The sequence below is a fragment of the Bos grunniens genome, chromosome 15, assembly GCF_055505025.1.
Source record: "Bos grunniens cultivar Pamir isolate PY7600 chromosome 15, Bosgru_T2T1.0, whole genome shotgun sequence".
In the NCBI taxonomy this organism is placed as follows: domain Eukaryota; kingdom Metazoa; phylum Chordata; class Mammalia; order Artiodactyla; family Bovidae; genus Bos; species Bos grunniens.
In genome coordinates this window covers 41,095,779-41,116,721 of record NC_141179.1, presented here as the reverse complement: position 1 = coordinate 41,116,721, position 20,943 = coordinate 41,095,779, and the positions used below count along the sequence as shown (strand labels likewise).

Sequence of the window (20,943 nt, the reverse complement as noted above, 5' to 3'; positions counted from 1 at the left end):
AGATAAACACCATCCTCTGCTTTTAGTTTTATAAGGCCAGCCCGCAGGCCACGCACACCCACAATGGCGTTTCCGTCTGGAGAGTAGGAAGCTACCCAGCCCGAGGGCTTTGTCTCTGTTTGCTGACCTCCTCCTGCCAGGCTTCTGTCTGGGGGAGCTTGGTATGCTCTGTCCTCTGTTTACAGACTCCCTCAAGCCCTCCTGACACCGGGGCCAGCCCCAGCTCCTCCATGCTTGTTTTCTTGCACCGGCTTCGGATTCTGGAAAAATAGCTAGTGCTTTGGAAAATCAGTCTAATTTATTTTTGTTCCTTTGAAACTTAAATGACTTTCCTAAGAAAATGCTTGAGGTTAGAGTGGTGCAGAGAAGAAAGGATGATGGCCAAAACCCCGGCAAGCTATTTTTGTGATGTGAATGAGCCTCCATCACATTTTTCTTTCCTTTAGCACTTGTTCCAAATAGTTCCCAGCTTGGGCTTACAAAGCACAGGCTTGTTTTGTGCATCAGGAGGAGACCCACATGTCTCTCTGTCTTTCTGTATGTCTCACTGAAGCAGATGCTGTCCTTCCAGCAGATTTGAGAAGTTGCCATTTGTTGTCTGTATAAAGAGAAGATCCGCCCTCTGATAACTAATGAAGGAAAATGTAAAAGAGTGATCTCTAAAGATAGGTGGGATGGTGGTCATGAAATCTAGAGAACTTTACTTTTGGGGAACTGTGCCTTCATGTCATGTGGTTAGGTTACATTAATATTAGTTAATCAGTTTATGGTACCAAGAATTATAGGTTTTCAGAAGTGTGAAATCTGGGTTTCTGGGTTTGTTTGTTTTCCTTTTGCTAGTTCCTACTTCCAGAACCATCTGGCTTATGGCAAGATTGCCCAGATAATATTGACATCAGCCAGGGTATGTCTTTGGCAATCTGTAGTTCTTTGCAGCCAGCCAGGGGAGTGGAGTGTTGGGGAGAGAGATTGCCAGCAAGGCAGCATTTCCAGGTTAGATGGTATGATTATACCTCTCCTGTAGAGTATGTATGGTTGGCATTATGTTTACTATGTTAGTATCTTAAAGGAATTGTATTTTTACCTCTCTGCACCCTCTCCCCAGCCTACCCTCGTCCACGGAGCTCACCTCTGCCTCCATCTACCTTTGCAGGTGTGACATTTCTCCAGGCACTTCATGGTGTTCTCCTCCATCCTCTCCACATCGCTGCTCTGGGTGGCTCCTGAAACATGGGGGAGAATGAGGATGAGAAGCAGACCCAGGCCGGGCAGTTATTCGAGAACTTTGTCCAAGCTTCCACATGCAAAGGTACCCTTCAGGCCTTCAACATCCTCACCCGACAACTGGACCTAGACCCTCTGGACCACAGAAACTTTTATTCCAAACTCAAGTCCAAAGTGACCACCTGGAAGGCCAAGGCCCTGTGGTACAAACTTGACAAGCGTGGGTCCCACAAAGAGTATAAGCGAGGAAGGTCTTGTATGAACACCAAGGTAAGGGAACCCCTGCAGAGATGCTTCTTAGCCTGTGGGGCATGTGGGCTGGATTGTTGGAAGGTTAGGGAGCTGTTGCCATTTTGGCATTGTAAGGTTCTTAGCGGGTGTGGTTGTGTTTTATTGTTTGACTCAGCTGAAGGTTGCCTTTGTCTGTATATGCACAGCGTATCTTGGTTGGGGGCTTCTATCCTATCGTAGTGGTCTCAGCAATTCTTATGTGCTTTCCGAGGCACAGAAAATAAAGGTGTCAACTTGAAAAATATTCCTAACCTAAAGGCTGAGAGCTATGCTTTATTTGGTAGGGACTTTTAGGATTTTTCAGGAGACAGCATCTCAAGTAGGAGAGAATTGCTCCAACGAGGTGAGGAGAGGATCCAGGTTATATGGAAGTTTTGCAACAAAGAGCAGATAGTCTGAACATCAAGATTATTGATAAATAAATCCAGATACCCCAAGTTAAGGAAATCAGTGCTTCTCTCTGCATGGGAAGATGCAAGAGTCTGGGCTTACAGAAATCATTCCTTTCATAGGCACCTCAGCTCTCTGGGGCCAGTGTCCTGTTTTTATATCCTGAGTTCCTCAGGGCTCACTGTAGGGAGTGGCTGCAGTCCTGTAGCTGCTAGATGGCAGGTATTCTGCTCCTTTCTGAGTGCCCTTAAGGCTCACCAGCTGGCATTGGAGGGCTGCAGTTGAGGATGACTTGTCACATCCTTGTTTATTGATACGGCAGGAAATATTCCACTCAATCAAAGGCATGCTTGATGTTATCCTGTTTCTGCTATTACTACTACCACTACTTCTAGGAGCCATTATTTACCAAGTAGCTTCTCTGGGCCAGGCCCGTTCTGTATGAGGTCTCATTGAATAGTACGGTAGTCCTTCGGGTCACTTGAGAGATATGGAACCTGCAAAGTCAGTCTCACTTAAGGCCACACAACAAAAAGGCAACCTCAATCTCTCTGATTTTAGGGCTTATGCCCTGAAGTCCCTGCAGAGACATAATTAGAGTTGTGCTCCTCTGGGAATAAACATTTGAGAAAGATCCCCTGACTTTAATTGGCTAAGAAATAGGTCTTTGGTATTTATTACTGTTTCCTTCCTCTCTTTCTCTTCCTCTTCACATCTCTGCATTCTCCACCACCCTGTCCCCTTCCTCTGCTCAGGATCACATGTAGGTGACATTGCTCTGAAAGCTCTGCATCGCCCATCCCCAAATGGGCAGCCAGAAGTCAAGACTTCCCTGGGGGCAGTCAGCCCTGGGCACTGGTCCAGGCTGTATGTTTAGGTTAAAAGCAAGCGTGCTGTATTTAGACCTCACAGGAGGTAGCTCAGCCAGAGCCCTTGGAATTCTAGTTGGTGCCAATCCTAGACAAGAGGATTGAACTCTCCATAGAGATCAGAACTGTTGTGTTTTTGTTTTGGTGATGCGGAGCTGTTGAGTCCACCGTGGGATACAGCCACTTTCCTTTGCCCTGGGGAAGACAGCTGCCAAGCTCCTCTGAGCCTGGGACACACAGACTTTGCAGGGTATAGGAGAGCATTTTGTCAGGCGAAGCAGGAGTCATTTTGGCCCAGAGCATACTAGCCATCCAGGAAGGGCTTGACCATAACCTGCTAAGCTCCAGCCTGACCCAAGGAGAGGAAAGCTTTAAAGAAAGAAGAGGGGGGACCAGTATCCTAAGTGCTACCCCTGCCCAGCACCTCCTTTCTAGCTGTTGTAGCTTCATGGTTCATGGCTCACTGGGCAGCTCTTCAGAGTTCTAGGAGTGGGAAGCTTTTAACTTACAAAGCATCACCCTTTTCAGTAACCGTATATAGTGGTTTCCTTTTTCAAAGGTCCTATGGAAGTTAGGTGGCTAGAGTGCAATATGTTTTCTCAAGGAAGATTTTCAGAGCTCTTATTGTATCAGAAAATGCATCACCCCATACACCCAACAGTTCCTAGCTATTGGGGACTCTCTCGGGGATCTGAGGACAGATCTTCAGAGGGAGTCAGCCAGCAGAGGGATGGAATGAAGGGATGACCACCAGGAAGGTGTCCTTCCAAAAATCACTGGCTGGTTGCCTAGCTTGCCTGGCCAGCCCCTGTTTTACAAGCTTTGATGGCTTGAAGTGGAGGAGTCTATACATCTCGTGGTTGGCAGGTCATCAGTGATGTCTAAGATATTAAAACAAAGGGAAAGGACTCATGTCTTTCCTTAGTGATGCTGAGTAAGAGTGGTTCTTGTGCAGGAGTTTTTACACCTTTCTCAGGAGGAGGAACAAAGACATCAAATGTGGTGGCCCATCTCATAAAAGCTACTTGTTTCCTGAATTGTAGAAGACCTATTGGAAAATGTACTCAGTGTACAGAAAAAAGAATTCAAACAAAATATTGCCATTCTTCAGTTTTGTTTGTGAAATTTGAAATTACTAAAATTTAAAATCAATTACTGGACTGTGGAAATAAAGAAAAATGGTTGTGACTATTAGGCGAATTTATTCGCACATTTCAGAAACTCAAACTAACCTGAACAAAACAGGGAGATGATTAACTCACATGAGCAGGAAGGTCCAGTCACTCAAAGTGTCTGGACACTTTCCTACCCTCTCTTCTTCCATCTAAATATCTCTTAGATATTTTGCTCTGTCTTGGCTCCATTCTTCCCTCCTGCAAACATGTTTTCTCCATGTTGCTAGCCTCTTATTCATATCTTTATAGCTCTGGGACTCAAAAGACCTTTGTCTTCCTGCTCAATATGGAAAATAAAATCTCAGGCAAGGATTTCAGTTAGCTCACTTTTGGGCCAGTTGTTGAGGCCAAAACCAAGGGAGCTGACCGCTGTCTTTGGCAGCTCTTTTAAGCATCACAGGATTCACATGAGGGGAGGAACAGGTCCTCAGGGATGGGGATGGGAGATAGACAAATACTAGGTGTCCCCTACATGACGAGCAACTGCTTGTTTGCATCCTAGGTATGGCCCAGGCCTCTTCATGTTGGATTCACGTGGGTAATGGCAATGATAGGTAATGTTCACTCGAAGAGCCTGGGTCTCCTGGTTGTGAGTCAAGCAGAACACAGAACATGGTCTTCCCTCTCTTCCAACATGAACAGACACTGTCTTGCTCACACATCTCACTTAGGTTTATCCCTTGGTATAGTAGCTGATGCTGAGCATTAACAAAACAACGAGTAATGGGCATTAGCATGCTTGTGGTCATCATTAATGCTAAGCCATGTATCACAGATGTGTCAGGTACCAGGCATATAGCCAAGCTCCTGCTTAGTCACAGGTAGAGTGGGAATGAATGAACTACAGCCAGAACTCCCACCTTTGCCCTGATGTGGATGTATCTCAGCACCATATGGGGTGGATCTAGGCCTCAGTGATTCACAAGCATTAATCAGCCCCTACCAGGTGCTGTAAGCTCTTCATGCCAGCAGGAGTTTGTGTGTGTGTGTGTGTGTGTTCGTGCACGTGTGTGTGTGCACATGCATGCACTAGTGGTGATGGCAGGGGAAGACTGGTGACCAGGGTCTGTTTGGAGAAGATGACCTCTGGTTCACATGCCGGGGATAGGGAAGAGGACCTGCAAGGTCCATAGAGCAGTAGTTTAGGTGCCAGTTGCATAATCTAACTTGGGGTTATTGTTCATTATTGATTATTACTTATGAGGGTTTAGCCAAGCACTTAATAATTCTTTCCCTGGGTGTGATCTGTTTGGATAAGAAATAAGCGAACCAAGGAGCAGGCCAAAGAAACTCTTTCAGGGCTGATTTTGGCTGTGAGTTAGGGTAGTACCCAGATCAAATGCCACATCTGATTGTGCTGTTCCTGGGGAAGACAGCCCCCAAGAAAGTAAAATACATAATTTGGCCTGGGAGTTACTATTGCCACAAAGTCATTGAGTCTGGTCATTTATTTTATATATACTTTTAATGCTAGAAGGAAGTTGAAAGAATGTTGTATACAATCTCTGCATTTGACAGATGACAAACCAGGAGGCCCAGGAAGCTGAAGCTGTCTGGTTGAAGCTAGTGGGTGGCATTGCCAGGGTTTGGATTCTATCTGTTGGATTGCTCGTATAGTGTTTTGTTTATTCATTCATTAGGTATTTCCTGTATCCTACACCTTAGTACGTGTTTGACAGAGGAGATTGTTTGAAACAGAAGTAAGAAATGGTTCTCACTTGAGCTTTCTATAGAGGGGATAGAAATGTCACCATTTCGGTATTTACTCACTTATTTAATCATTTTTGAGGTAAATGATTATTAAGCAGCTGCTATGTGCCAGGTACTTATCTAGGCACCAGTCAGTCACTTAAGAGCTCTTTGTCTTTGGGCAACTTACCTAATTCCTTATTCTCAGTAGCAGCCTTTGTAAGATGAGGACAATGATGCTTCTTCCTTCATGGAATTTTTGTGAATATTGAATAAAGTAATCTTTGAAAAGTGTTTAGAACTCTGCCTAGTACTTGGTAAATGATCAGCTAGTGTTTAGCCATTAATATTATTATTAATATCCTAAGTGATATGAGAGAGTTGTGTACACTGTACTGCAGGACTATAGAAGAGCAAGTGATTGGAGTAGTCTGGGAATGCTTCCTGGAAGAAGAGAAATGATTTGGGGTTTGACAGATGAGTAGGAGTTTGCCTGGCTTTATTGAAGGAAGAGCGCAAGGGAACATAAGGCAGAGAAACATATTCTGGGAAGAGTGGGTTGCTCATGTAATGGGAATGAAGATGTGCATGGGGAGAGGGAAGAGGAAGGGGAGAGCGTGAGAGCAGGATGGATGAATGGCAGGAGACCAGAAGGCCTCCTGGGGCCAGGCTCAGACAGAGGATTTGGAGGATCACTGAGGATGTGTCCCTGATCCCAATCCAGGGTTCCTGCTCCCACCTTCCAGGGGGTGGCTTGGTAATCACAGGTAACCAGTTCAGACCAGAAGGCATTTGTACATCACTGCCATAAAAACACGTTTGCAGGAAATGACTCACAGGCTCCTGTCACCAGCAGCCACAGGGCCAGCCTATATAATGAAAACTTGGATTATCCTGTGAGAAGGAAATGTCTGTATTTTGGGTCACACCATGCCTTCTGCTCTTGAACATGACCTTTGCCCGTCTTTGTGTCTGCACTGACTCCCCGGTAGTGGGTAACCCCTGCCTGAGTAATGCTTGCAGCCCAGCTCATTACAGCGTGGTTCCCTAGCTGCCTGAGCAGAGCACAGTAGGAGCAGGGAAGGGGGGAAGGAGAGGTGAAGCTCGGAGGGAAGGCTGCTATCTCGCAGCCTAGATAAGCCTATCTGACATTCCCCACTTCTGAAATCACCCACCAGGGCCCTCAAAGCCTGGCTCCGCTGCACCGCTCTGCCTAATACAGGCAGTTGCAGGCATAACCGACAGAGTAGAGGATGGCCCCTGCACTGTGACCTTCTGTGCTGTGTGTACAGTGCTTAGTCGCTCAGTCATGTCTGACTCTTTGCGACACCATGGATGGTAGCCTCCCAGGCTCCTCTGTCCATGGGATTCTCCAGGCAAGAATACTGGAGTGGGTTACCATGCCCTCTTCCAGGGGATCTTCCCAACCCAGGGATCGAACCCAGGTCTCCGGTATTGCAGGCGTATTCTTCACTGTCTGAGCCACCAGGAAAGTGCTAGTTGAACAGAAAGCTTCCATAAGCTCTGTATCTGTCCACTTACCTGCCAATGGACTATGGCACTGCCCAAGTAGGCACGTCCGCAAGCCTAGATTGCCAATCGAGTTCTGTGAATCACTACACTTGTCACCGTGAAGTGTGACACGCACAAAGTGCACCTCACGAAGTGTGTGGAGTTTGCCTGAGTGCGTGCATTGAACATGCTATGTGAGACTGAGGAAGTCAATTATCCCAACAATATTAAACTGAGATGAAAAAATTCTTTTTTGGCTGTCTTCATAGGAAGTGGTTAGTCTGGGTTCACTGTGGTTCATTTTACAAATACATTTATAATTAAAGAGTTCTTTGTCTATTTAAGAACCATCTAATTCGTTTTCTTTAACTAAAAAAGAAATGCAGGACTTCCCTGGTGGTCCAGTGGTTAAGAATCCTCCTGCCAGTGCAGGGGCCACAGGTTCGATCCTTGGTCCAGGAGGATGTCACAGAGCAACTAAGCGTGTGCACCTGAACTACCGAGCCCATGAGTATCTCGTCCTGTTGCATGCTCTGCAACAAGAGAAGCCATCGTGATAAGCCCAGGCGCCCCAACCAGAGAGTACCCCCCACTTGCTGCAACTAGAGAAAGCCTGCTTGCAGCAGCAAAGACTGAGTGCAGACAAAAGTTAATTACATTTAAAAAAAATACATGCTCATGAAAAAAAATTAAGCAGGACAAGACAAGAAAATATACCGGGAAAGGAAATGCCTTTGCCCAGGCCCCCAGGTCTTCTCCCTAGAGGCAACCAGTATGCCATTTTCCATGCGCCCTTCCTCAAAGTCTCCATCTGTGTGTGTTCTCGTGCATCGCCCTTCTTCTTATTTAATGGGAAGTTGTTTTTTTTTTAAACATATTTGTTGTGTACCTTTTTTTTCACTCAAAAAAAAAAAACATATCTTGGAGATTGTTTTACATCAGTACATGGGGACTCTAACCCTTTTATTACGTTCATGGCTTTTTATGGCTTCCCATTTTATGGCTCCATCACAGTTTACTTAACTGCTTAGGTTGTTTCCAGCCTATTGCCATCTTAAACAGTGCAGTACACTTCCTCATATGGACTTTGTATGCACATGAAAGTTTGTCTGTGGGATACACTGTGAGAATTTCAGAGTCCTAGGGTGTGTGCATTGCATTGACAATGTTATAGGCATTGTCAAGTTCTCGTCCATGGAGGTTCTTGCAGTAGACACTCCCAATAGCGCAGGAGAGTGATAAGAAGGGCCCTGATTGAAAAGGGAGCCACAGTGGGATGTTGCCTACTTGGATTTCTTTGGCTTGGTTGAGTGGGTGTTGTGATGGACACCCTCTGAATCCTGGAGTCTGGGCTGGGTGGTCTTGAATGGGACCACTGCCACCCCCGTAACAATCACAATGATTTCATTACTGCTACATCCAGCATTTGCATAGTGCTTCACAGTTTCATACACATGACTTCATTAAGAAATTCGCTTTGTAAAAGGTGACTGTTCTTTCAAAGAAGAATGAATACAAGAATACGCTTTCCTCTTCAGAATTTCATCAAATAGTGGGAGATTTTACAGCCTTGATCCGTGGAGGGTCTGTACTCTTTGTGCTGAGCAGCGGCACCCTCCTGGCCTAGCTAACTTGTTCTCTTTATGATTTAGTTTAAGCTAGTATCACCTCCAGGGAGCCTGCCCTGACCTCCTTTCTCCATTTCCTTTCTCTTATTTCATCCCCAATTGAGTTTGGTGCTTCCACAGGCTCCCAACTCTGGCCCTATCACTATCTTGCCGATCAGTGTCCCTCACTGACTGCTTTTTGGCTTCTCACCACTGTGGGCTCCCTGAGGACAGGAACCAAGACGGGCTCCTCTTTGGGTCTAAAGCACAGCATAGGGCTTGACACAGGGAGGGTGCTCAGGGACTAAATGAACGAACTGTGTAGCTCAAGAGGCTTCTTTCTGCAGTAGTACAAATAGCATACTGGGGGCTCCCCAATGACTCAGCAGGTAACGAATCCTCCTGCAATGCAGGAGACATGGGAGACTCAGGTTCGATCCCTGGGTTGGAAAGATCCCCTGGAGGAGGAAATGGCAACCCATTCCAGTATTCTTGCCTGAAAAGTCCCATGGACAGAGGAGCCTGGTGAGCTACAGTCCATGGAGTCTCAAAGAGTTGGACACGACTGAGCACTCATACACAAATAGCATGCTATTAACATACAGTTCTCTCTGTAGAGCTGTACTGGGTGAGTCCCAGTATATTTCCAAGCCCTGATTGTGGGTTTACAGAAGCCAGGACTGGCCAATCCCTTATTTTCTTATTCAAACATCTGTCCAGATTTGCATCTGAGCACACTCTCCCAGGGGTGTGTGATGAGGACCATAGCCTTGTCGGTACCTTGACTAGCATCTGGCTGTTCATGGAGCTTTCAAGGAGGATGGGGAAATTAGCCAGCAGGCTTGTTAGACTGAAGGGCTGGGTCTCTTTTTTTCTTGGCGAAAAAAGAAAAACCTCTCACAGTTCCTGGCCCACCCAGGGTTGCACAAGGCCTTAGGGAATCTCTGGCCAGGATTATCCAAATTAATGTGTACCACTGGGCAAGGTAAGAGGAAGCCATGAAGCAGTTTCATGCTCTGTTTCCCAGACTGGAAGGTGTCCCCTGGCTTCCCTCCTTCCTGCTCACTGGAGGCACTTGCTCAGCTTTGCTTTTCTTCATAATAAAAAATATCTTGCAGATAAATATATTCCATGGCAAGGGATTTGTCCACTTAAGTGTGAATATATCTGTCTAACTCTTATCAACTAGATGGGGTGCCAGGCTGAATTCAGCCTTCCTGCCTTAGGGCAGGTCCAGGGCAATTCATACTACCTCTGAATCAGAAATGATTGCACTCAACTGCAAACTCAGCTGCAGTGACTTTAAATAAATAGGAGCTTATTTTTTAACCAGCTGTCAGGAGAAAGATAGTGACTGAAAATTCAATGGCTATATTCTCTGTGATTCTCTGAGCCAGTGCTGTCCAATAGAAATATAATGAGCTACATATGTGATTAAAAATGTTCTAGTACCCACATTTTAAAGAGTATGAAGAAATGGTGAAGTTTATTTTAATAATATATTTCACTTAATATATCACTATATTATTATTTCAGCATGTAGTCAATATAAAACTTTATTGCTGAGATATTTTTAAAATTCTTTTTTTGGTATTAAGTCTCTGAAATCCTGTGTGTTTTACAGCTCCGCTCAATTCAGACTAGCCACAGCTGAAATGCTCAATAGCCTATGTGACTAATGGCTGTTGAACTGGATGGTGCAGCTCTAGGCTTTTCCTCATACTTGTCACCTTGTAGTTGCAAGGTAGCTGCTGCTGTATATCCAGCCATCATGTCTGCTTTTGAGGCAGGAAGAAGGTAGAAGGGACTGCTATGGCTGCATACACTGCTTTATCACATAGACAAAAGTGTTTCCAGAAACCCTTCTATTAATAAAATGTAAGTTCCATGGGGGCAGGAGTTTTTGTCTGCATAGTTTCTGCTGATTTTCCAGCACCTAGAATAGTAAGTAATGAATAGTACATATTTGTCACAGACTGAGTTCTGCAAAAGCAGATGCTTAGAAGGTATTCGGAGTGCAAGACGTTCATTAGTAATCAATACCTGTGAAAGGAATGGGGGAGAGAAGCAGGATTGGGCAGAAGTCGAACTGTACAAGAGAACACATGCCTGCGGGTTCATGCAGCTGAATCTTTTCTTGCTTGGCCTTTCAGCCAGTGAGTTTTGCAGGAGACAGGATTGGGAGGCCACGAATATCAACTGATATAGGAGGTCAGCCATGAGCTACCAGCCCTCTCTATGACATGCTCAACACATACACCAATACGAATAGTGTGTTTTAGAACATGTGTAGTTATAGACTTGTATACTTAAGGGTTGGAAAGCAGAGACATTACTCTGCTGACAAAGGTCTGTATAGTCAAAGCTATGGTCTTCCCAGTGTTCACGTACGATTGTGAGAGCTGGACCATAAAGAAGGCAGAATGCCAAAGAACTGATGCCTCGAACTGTGGTGCTGGAGAGACTACTAAAAGTCCCTTGGACAGCAAGGAGATCAAACCAGTCAGTCTTAAGGGAGATCAACCCTGTATAATCCCTGGAAGGACTGATGCTGAAGCTAAAGCTCCAGTATTTTGGTCATCTGATGCTAACAGACAACTCATTGGAAAACTCCCTGGTGCTGGGAAAGATTGAGGGCAGAAGGAGAAGAGGGCGTCAGAGGATGCGATGGCTGTATAGCATCACCAATGCAATGAATATGAACTTGGGCAACTCCAGGAGATGTTGAGGGACAGGGAGGCCTGGCGCACTGCAGTTCATGAGGTCTCAAGAGTCGGACATGACTGGGTGACTGAACAACAACAATAATACTTAAGGGGAGTAAGTTATAAATTTAATAGTATATACATGAATAGCATATAGTATATACAGTACATACATATATAGTATATACATGAATATATTATATATTAAATTATATTACATAAAAAACTATTTACCTTAAACTTTTATGCAGTATCTTGGGAAGAAAACCCAACTGTGTTCTAACTACAGAGCCTTCAACAGTACAGAACATGTTTCACTGCCACCTGGCATACCCTGCACCCCCTCCTATGCATCACAGCCTTAAGAGATATAAATACAGGGTAGCAAACTTCACCAGCGGTTTGTCCATGGGGGTTCAGCAGTGGGAGGACTTTATTCTCAGACCTTTCTCCAGGGAGAACTGTCTAAATTTGAGGAACATACCTGGAAAAATTCTCTATGTCCAAATCTGTAGAAGTCCAGGAAAGTTTCTTCGCCCCTTCTAGTTAGCAAGCCAGTGGTTACCATATAGCTGTGCATTGTTCTCTCTGCCATAAAGCATTCTCTTCCGTTTCCTCCTTCTCTCTCATTCTCTGTTTCCATCTCTGTCTCTGTTTCTGTCTTTGATTCCTCATGTTTACCTTTTTGACTGTGGTAAAAGATGTACAACATAAAATTTGTCATTTTGATCATTTTAAATATGTGAATCTGTGGCATTATATTCTCAATGTTATACAACCATCGCCATTTTCTACTTCCAAAATTTTTCACTGCCCCAGATAGAATCTCTGAACTCTTCAGCAATAACTTTCTACTACCCGCTTCCCCTTAGCCCTTGGTAACCTCTAATCTACTTTCTGTCTCTATACATTTTCCTATTATTGGTATTTATGTAAGTAGAATCATGTAATATTTATCTTTTTGTATCTGGCTTATTTCACTTAGCATAATATTTTCAAGGTTCAGCCAAGTGGTACCAAGTATCAGAACTTTAATCCTTCTTTTTCCAACTTTAGTAATATCTTTTATTTAATCCAACTTATAAAAATATTCTAAAATGTCTCTATAAAAGTTATTAATAGGATATTTTAGATTTTTGTACTATGACCTTGAACTCTGGTGTATATTTACTTTACTAACATATCTCAGTTTGGATGCTAAATTTTAATCAGAAATACTTAATCCATATTTAGATTTCATAATATTTACAGTTAAAAAAGTAGATTTACGTGTCCGAGTTATTTCAATCGTACTTTGTTTTCCAGTAACTGAATTGAGTTTGGGTTTATTTTTTAACTGTGGTAAAATACATGACGTTAATTTTACTATTTTAATCATTTCTCAGTTTACAGCATTTACGTAGTCAAGCAGCCAGTACACCATTCATCTCTCAAATATTTTTCATCATCTCAGACTAAAACTCTACATATTAAATAATAATTTCCATCTCTCCTCTCTCCCCAACCCCTGGCACTTCCATTCTACTTTCTGTCTCCTCAATTTGGCTACTCTGGGTACCTTATATAAATGGAATCATACATATTTGTCCTTTTCTGACTGTCGGAGAAGGTGATGGCACCCCACTCCAGTACTCTTGCCTGGAAAATCCCATGGATGGAGGAGCCTGGTAGGCTGTAGTCCATGGGATCGCTGAGAGTCGGACATGATTGAGAGACTGCACTTTCACTTTTCACTTTCATGCCTTGGAGAAGGAAATGGCAACCCACTCCAGTGTTCTTGCCTGGAGAATCCCAGGGATGAGGGAGCCTGGTGGCTGCCATCTATGGGGTCGCACAGAGTTGGAATGACTGAAGTGGCTTAGCAGCAGCAGTATTTTACTTAGCATAATGTCCTCAGGGTTTATGCATGTTGTAGCACATGTCAGAATTTCTTTCCTTTTCAAGGCAGAATAATATTTTGTTATATGCACATACTACACTTTGTTTATCCATTCATCCCTCGATGGACACTTGCGTTGCTTCCCCCTTTCACCTATTGTGAATGCTGCTGACATGAACCTTGGCATACAGAATCAGCTCAAGTTCCTGTTCCCAGTTCTTTGGGGCATATACCTAGGAGCAGAACTACTAGGTTGTATGGTAATTCCGTGTTTAACTTTTTGAGTGCGTGTGTGCAAGCATGCTCAATCACTCAGTCATGTCCAACTCTTTGTGACCTCATAGACTGTAGCCCGCCAGACTCCTCTATCCATTGGATTTTCCAGGCAAGAGTACGGAAGCGGGTTGCCATTTCCTACTCCAAGGGATCTTCCTGGCCCAGGGGTTGAACCCATGTCTTCTGCATTGGCAGGCAGATTCTTTACCACTGTGCCACATGGGAAGCCCACTTAACTTTTTGAGGAACCACCAAACTATTTCTTCTTACTCTTAGTTTAAAATTGCCATCCCTGAGTTAAAAATTTCACATTTATTAATTCATTCAAAAAACCATTTGAAATGCCTGCTACATGCCAGGCATCAGGGTTACAGCAGTAAAGAGAACAGATAAAATCCCTGTCCTCTTGGAGTTTACGTTCTTCTCTGAGAAAGACAGACAACAAATAAATATATGTGACCCGAGTGTGCACACATGTGTGCCTGTGTTGGTGGTGGTAAATGCTATAGAGAAAGAACAAGGTGAGGGCCATGTGGGTGCCCTGAGTAGAGGTGGGTTGCTGTTTTATATCGGATGTGCTGGGAAGGCTTCTGTGTGATGGTGACATTTAAGCAGAGACCTGAAGGAAGTGCGCCTGTGGCTCTTAGAGGAAACAGAGTTCTAGACAAAGGGAACAAGTGACGCTGACAAGCAAATGTGCTCAGCGTATTCTCAAAATAACAGGGAGACCTTTGTGACTAGAAAGAGAGGCTGATGTGGTCAGACACAGGTCCAGGAAGGGAATGAGGTGAGGAGATCCAGATTGCATGGACCTTGTAAAACCCCTGGAGGTGGATGAACAGAGTCACATGATCCTCATGGAAGGACTTGTGAAACCCTGGAGATGAAGAAAGCGAAGGTGGACTAGAGTCTCTCTCTCTGTGAATAACAGCTAGCTCAGGCCCAAGGAATTTATTGCATCCTTTTTCCATCCTATCTTAGAAGAGCTGTCTGCTCTTTCATTACAGACCAGCACATCAGGGACAGGCTGGGACCAGTCTTGCTGCCCAGGTGAGGGCAGACTTGGTGATACTTTGCCAACAAAGGTCCATATAGTCAAAGCTGTGGTTTTTTCAGTAGTTATGTATGGATGTGAGAGTTGGACCATAAAGAAGATTGAGTGCCGAATAATTGATGTCTTTTAACTGTGGTGCAGAAGACTCTTGAGAGTCTCTTGGACTGCAAGGAGATCAAACCAGTCAATCCTAAAGGAAATCAAATCCTCTGATGAATATTCATCAGAAGGACTAATGCTGAAGCTGAAACTCCAATTCTTTGGCCACCTGATGCGAAGAGCCAACTCATTAGAAAAGGCCCTGACAATGGGGTAGACTGAAGGTGGGAGGAGAAGCGACAACAGAGGACGAGGTGGCTGGATGGCATCATCGACTCAATGACCATGAACTTGAGCAAGCTCCGGGAGATGGTGAAGGACAGGGAAGCCTAGTGTGCTGCAGTCCCTGGGGTTGCAAAGAGTTGGACACAACTGAGCAACTGAACAATAATTGAATAGTCTTCCTGGAAGGGAAAAAAATCCTCCTGAACATCCACAGCAACTAACACTATCCCCGGAAGGAGTAGATTCATTAATTTAGTCTTTCCTCACTCATTTAGTGATTGCTGAGTACTACTCCTCAGGCACCGGAGAGGAGAGGTGAAGACAGCAGAGAAGGCCCCTGCAATTGTGCAGCTTCCTGTCTGGTCCAGGGGAGAACAGAAGTACACAAAAACAATCTTATCACCTCTTCTTAAGAAGGCCATAAATAGGGCATTATGATAGAGAGAAGCAGGAAGGGTAATTGATTCTAGACAGCGTATTGTTCAGTCGCTAAGTCGTGTCCTACTGTTTGTGACCCCATGGGCTGCAACATGCCAGGCTTCCCTGTCCTCCACTATCTCCTGGAGTTTGCTCAAGTTCATGTCCATTGAGTTGGTGATGCCATCCAACCATCTCTTCTTATCTCAAGACAAGGTATTATAGGTGACATTTAAGCTTAGATCTCCAAGGAGGAAGCAGCTAGCTGGCAAAGAGCTGGCTATTCAGAAAGGGCAACAAGTGCAAAGGCCCTGAGCTAAGAAAGCTCTTGGCCAGCTGGAAGAGGCAGCAAGGCAGCCAAGAGGGGGCTGGAGGGGAGAGAGTGGAGGGGAGTGTGGTAGGAGGTAAGGTTGGGGGTTAGGTGGACAGTAGACAGATCACTGAAAGGCCTTTCATGTAGTCCATTCTAACAAGTTTAGGTTTTATTTTCTCCTTGAAAACCAGCTCCACTGCTTGCTAAGTAGTGTGACCTCGCCTCTTGGAGCCTCTATTTGTTCATCTGTGAAATGGGAATAATAATAGTTATGTCCTAGGACTGGGGTGACGATTATACACCAAATGAACATGAAGCACTTAAGTGCCTGGTAGCTGTTAATTGCCTCCTCTCCTTCTCAAAACTATCCTATTGGATTTGTGACACAATTTTTCAGACACATTTTTTAAAGTCATCCTCATGCTCTCCTTTCCTGGAGTACATGCTCAGTCTCCTCCAAGGGCTTGTCTCTGACACCTGCTTCTGCTGGGTGTGCTTCCCAAGGGAAATCTCAGTTACATTCATCAGTCACCCCTCCCTCCCCCATGAGGGCGACTCTCTACTTTTGTATCTCTGGCCCTACATGTCTCTTGAGCCCCATGAGCTCACTTAGGTAACTTAAGACATCTTCAGGATGTCCCTTGGGCACCTTTAAACCCCATTGACCTATCTTCTTTCTGAAACCTGTTTCTCTCCTCCTTTTTCTCTAAATCTTGAAGGCTCAAAACCATACCAACATCCTGGATTCCTGTCTGCTTTCTGCTATCAGTTGTCAGGTTCTGCACCTTCCTTTGCATTTTTATTCGTACCTGTCCCCTTCTCTCTATTTCCATTGACAACACTTTGGTGGGGGTAGCAATCTCTTACCCAAGTAATGGGATTTGTGTGCTCGAAGTCTCTTTTGCCTTTTCTTCCCATCCAGACCAGCTGCCGACCCCCACAGAATTATCCTTCCAAAGCACGGCTCTGACCGTGGCTCTCTGCTCACATTCACAGCTCCCCACTGCCTTGCACTGCAGTTTCCCCTCCAGCCTGGCCTGGTGTCCTGTTTGGTCAACCTGTCTCCTACTTCATATTCCAAAACTCCCTTCTCACATGCCCATGTTGGCTATATTCCCTCCTTGCTCTCAGCCTCATGTCCCCCCTGCCTCTGGCCAGCTTTTGAGCACTTCAGTCCAGCCTACGGGGCACTCCCTTCTCAGAGACTTTGGTCTCTGTGACTCCAGCAGCTTCTTCCTCCCACCTTCCCCTTGGCAACCCATCCCCATGGCCACACCTTGGAGTTTGCTTCACCTAAATCCTCCTTTGAAAAGCTCCTCTCTAACCACAGCTCTGAGCGGTTGCTTTTCTCGCTGTGTTACTCTCTCAAAATCTGCTGCTAACCTGCCATCCTTTCTTTTCTGCCCATTTGTCAGCCTCCCCTGACCTTCACTTTCTTACTCACTCTGGAGCCTGTGCTCTGTCTTTGCAGCCATGTTCGGCAGCTTCTCAAAGCCATGACTTTAGGCCAGCCTCGCCTTGGGATCTGACTCTCACTCTGCCCCATCCACAAAGCAGAGCCTGACCAGCTGATCTTGATAGCAAGTTGTGAGAACTCAGTTCTGAGCATCTTTGTGCTGCCAGGACAGTGTTTTAAGAAAGTCTAGCCAGTTTCTATCCAAGTTGTCCCTAGCCTTTATCGCCTTCTCTACCCTTCAGTCCCTTACCTTTAAGCAGCTGTCCTACTTCTCAGGAAAACTGGTATCATCAGCTCTGTTTCTTCTTTTCTTTTTCTCAACCTAATTTCTGGGCAAGATAATCTCTATACTCCTTGCTCCCTGGCTTCACCTTCCTCTCATTCCCAACCTGCTGTAACCTGACTTCATTCTACTGTGCCAGTAGAGATGCTTTTTTTTTTTTTTTTTTGGTGTCATGGGGTCCTCAGAGTTATCCAAGACCATGGCTGCCTTTGCATCCTTGTCTGCTTGGCCTCTTTCTGACACTGGACATGGCAGATCATTATCTCCCTGAAACTCCTCTCCTGAGAGAGGCACCTAAGTGTAGCCCATGAGCTCTGGTTCTTGAGGGAAGGGAAAATATACTTTACAAGGAATTGTAAACCTGAGTATTGACAGGTCCAAACTCTCCCTGTTTTTTCATATTTTTTGGCAAGAAGGCTTTCCGTAAAGAGCACATCATTGACATTTTTCTGCTGCTGAGCTCAGCAACAGGTGGGTGGCATGGATTTATGATGCCCTCTGGTGCTGCAGGAGCCTCTTGTCTTTCACCCTTATAGATTTACTCCAGGGCTCCAGATCATATCAAATGACACCGTTCGCTAGAGTTTAGCCATACATCACAACACTACAAAGCTTTTCCACTTGCAAAGCAATTTTGCATCCAGTATCTCGTTGGATTCTGACAATAACTCTAGGGGGGCAAGCAGGGCTGGCATCATCAACTGTACTTTACAGATGAGGAAACTAAGGCTTAATTGGGATAAAGGACTTACCTAGAATTTCACAGGGATAAATGTAAGAATGCAAGAATGTTCAAAACCAGCAGGCCCAGATATTTTTGCCAGTTGTTTGAGGACTTCAATACAGATAGACAGTGACCCTCAGAAAGATATAAAATCAATTGTGTCTCCAACCACATAATTTCTTCAATGCCTAGTATTGGGTGTTAAGGATACAATGATGGCTCAGATATTCTTTCTTTTATTTTCAAAAGAAATTTTACCTGAAACATTTAAGGTAGACAGCAGCATTACTTAGTATTTATGAATTTATGATTTTAGAACTTCACATTTTAATGTTTGCTTATTAAAAGGGTCTCAGTTAGTTTGATTATACCATGAAAGCTCTTTTGATGGATGTATTAGTTTGAAATTCAGCGTTAAGTATGGTGTTGTTGTTCAGTTGCTCAGTCCTTGTCAACTCTTTGTGACCCCATGGACTGTAGCACACCAGGCTTCCCTGTCCTTCACCATCTCCCGGAGCTTGCTCAAACTCATGTCCATTGAATCGGTGAGACCATCCAATCATCTTGTCCTCTGGCGTCCCCTTCTCCTCCTGCCCTCAATCTTTCCCAGCATCAGGGTCTTTTCTAATGAATTGGCTCTTCACATCAGGTTGCTGAGCTTCAGCTTCAGCATCAGTCCTTCTAATGAATATACAGGATTGATTTCCTTTAGGATTGACTGGTTTGACCTTGCAATCCAAGAGACTCTCAAGAGCCTCCTCCAACACCACAGCTCAAAAGCATCAATTCTTCAGCATTCAATCTTTTTTATGGTCCAACTCTCACATCCGTACATGACTACTGGAAAAACCTTAAGTGTGGTACTCACAGCCTTATATCAGATTTAGCATCTAATTTATTTTGTCTTATTACCCAGATTTAAAATAGGGTTTCAAGTAAAATAATTTTTTAACAGCTTGTTTTGCAATCTCTCCAATCATAGTAATCCAGAAACTTGACATATAATAGGTAGATACATCCAATTTGCTTTAAGATTCAACTTTGAAACTGAAATTTTCTAATCTGTAGAATGAAGGTAATATTTACCCTGTTCAAAGACTTGTAAATAGGAAATGGTTTACCATAACAGGGGGCTGCAACCTTGTAAACCTTCGGCAAATGGCCACTGTTACTGTTCTGCCCTACAGCTTTAAGGGAAGGGTTGACACTGTCCCACATGCTAAGGATTCATAGCAGTGTTTGTGTGGTATGGGTTTTGTTTGTTTTTTGTGGTTGCATCCTTTTTCTCTCTTTTTTCTTAGAGCAGTTTTTGGTTCACAGCAAAACTGAAGGAAAGGCATAGAGATTTCCCGTATACTCCCTACACCCACACATGCATAGCCTCCCACGATCAGTAGTCATCCAAAGTGACTATGACATCATAGCCACCCAAAGTCTGTAGTTTTCCTTAGGATTCATTCACAGTGTTATAGACTCTATGGGTTTGGGCAAACATGTACAGTTGTGTATCTCTACTGCCCTAAAATTTCTCAGTGCTCCATCCATTCTTCCTGCCTTTTCACCCTACCCCCATGACTCTCCTGGCAACCACTAATCTTTTTTACTGTCGTCATAGTTTTTTGACATTTGTTTTCAGAAGGTCTTATAGTTGGAATCACATAGTAGGTAGCCTTTTAACACTGGCTTCTTTCACTTAGTGATATGCATTTAAGGTGCCTACATACCTTTTCACAGCTTGATAGTTCACTTCCTTTTAGTGCTGAATAATACTCCATTGTCTGGATGTACCTCAGTTTATTATGTACCATTCACGTACTGAAGAACATCTTATTTACTTCCAATAAGTAATTTGGATATTACTTATAATAAATAAAATAAGTAATTTATTTACTTATTCCACTTCATTTGCAGTGATGAAAAAACTGCTATAAATATTCATATGCAGGTTTTTAGACATAAACTTTCTTCTTCTTTGAGTAAATACCAAGGAGCTTGATTGCAGGATTGTATGGTAAGAGTGTGTTCAGTTTTGTAAGAAACTGATAAACTGTCTTTCAACGTGGCTGTACCCTTTTTCGTTCATTCCCATCAGCAGTGAATGAGCGTTCCTATTGCTCCACATGCTCACCAGCATTTGATGTTGTCAGCATTCTGGATTTTGGCCATTCTGATAGACATGTGTTTGCAATTCCCTGATGACATATGAGGTGGAACATCTTTTCATATGCTTGTTTTCCTTCTGTACTGTTATGAGGTTTTTTAATCTTTAGGAATCTGTGAACTTGGAAGGCAGGGGCAGGGGGAATTCTTATTTTCACTAACCTCTAACTGAAATGTAGCATTTCTCCCATTTGCGAGTGTGGTACCTGTGCTTTGTCACCCATAGAAATCACAGATATTTTCGTTTATCCTTACAGTTGTAGATATCTCAACCTCTGGTTTATACATCACTATTTGGAAATTATTTAAGGCCTTAGACCTGCAGCTAAGTCTAAGGTCATCATTATTTAATAACATATTATGAGATATGTTAAGTGTGTTAACATTTTATTTCATGCATTTAAAGATTGAGAAAGTTTTCATAAACTTCAATGGGTTGCCAAAGTAACCCAGGGCACAGACATGGTCAAGGGCCTCTCGGCCGATGTCACAGACCTGGGAACCAGGGACCAAGAGCTGTGTGAGGCCTGCCTGTGCGCAGCCAGTGCGGGGAGGGTATGCTGGGAAGAGCCTGGGGCAGGACCTGAGTCAAATC

The 20,943-nt window shown here is 44.1% G+C and overlaps 1 protein-coding gene across 21 annotated transcripts in view; it reads left to right on the top strand.

Moving 5' to 3' along the window:
* Positions 1 to 20,943, top strand: part of MICAL2 (microtubule associated monooxygenase, calponin and LIM domain containing 2) — a 240,860-nt gene that overhangs the window by 51,490 nt on the left and 168,427 nt on the right. For 17 of the 21 annotated variants that reach the window (XM_086340006.1, XM_086340019.1, XM_086340017.1 and 14 more), the window contains exon 3: positions 1,154 to 1,494. In XM_086340006.1, coding sequence (XP_086196132.1) covers positions 1,231 to 1,494 — 264 coding nt within the window. In that variant the 5' untranslated portion in view covers positions 1,154 to 1,230. The remainder of the gene's footprint in view (positions 1 to 1,153; positions 1,495 to 20,943) is intronic. The other 4 variants (XM_086340009.1, XM_086340013.1, XM_086340010.1 and 1 more) reach the window with 1 other exon arrangement.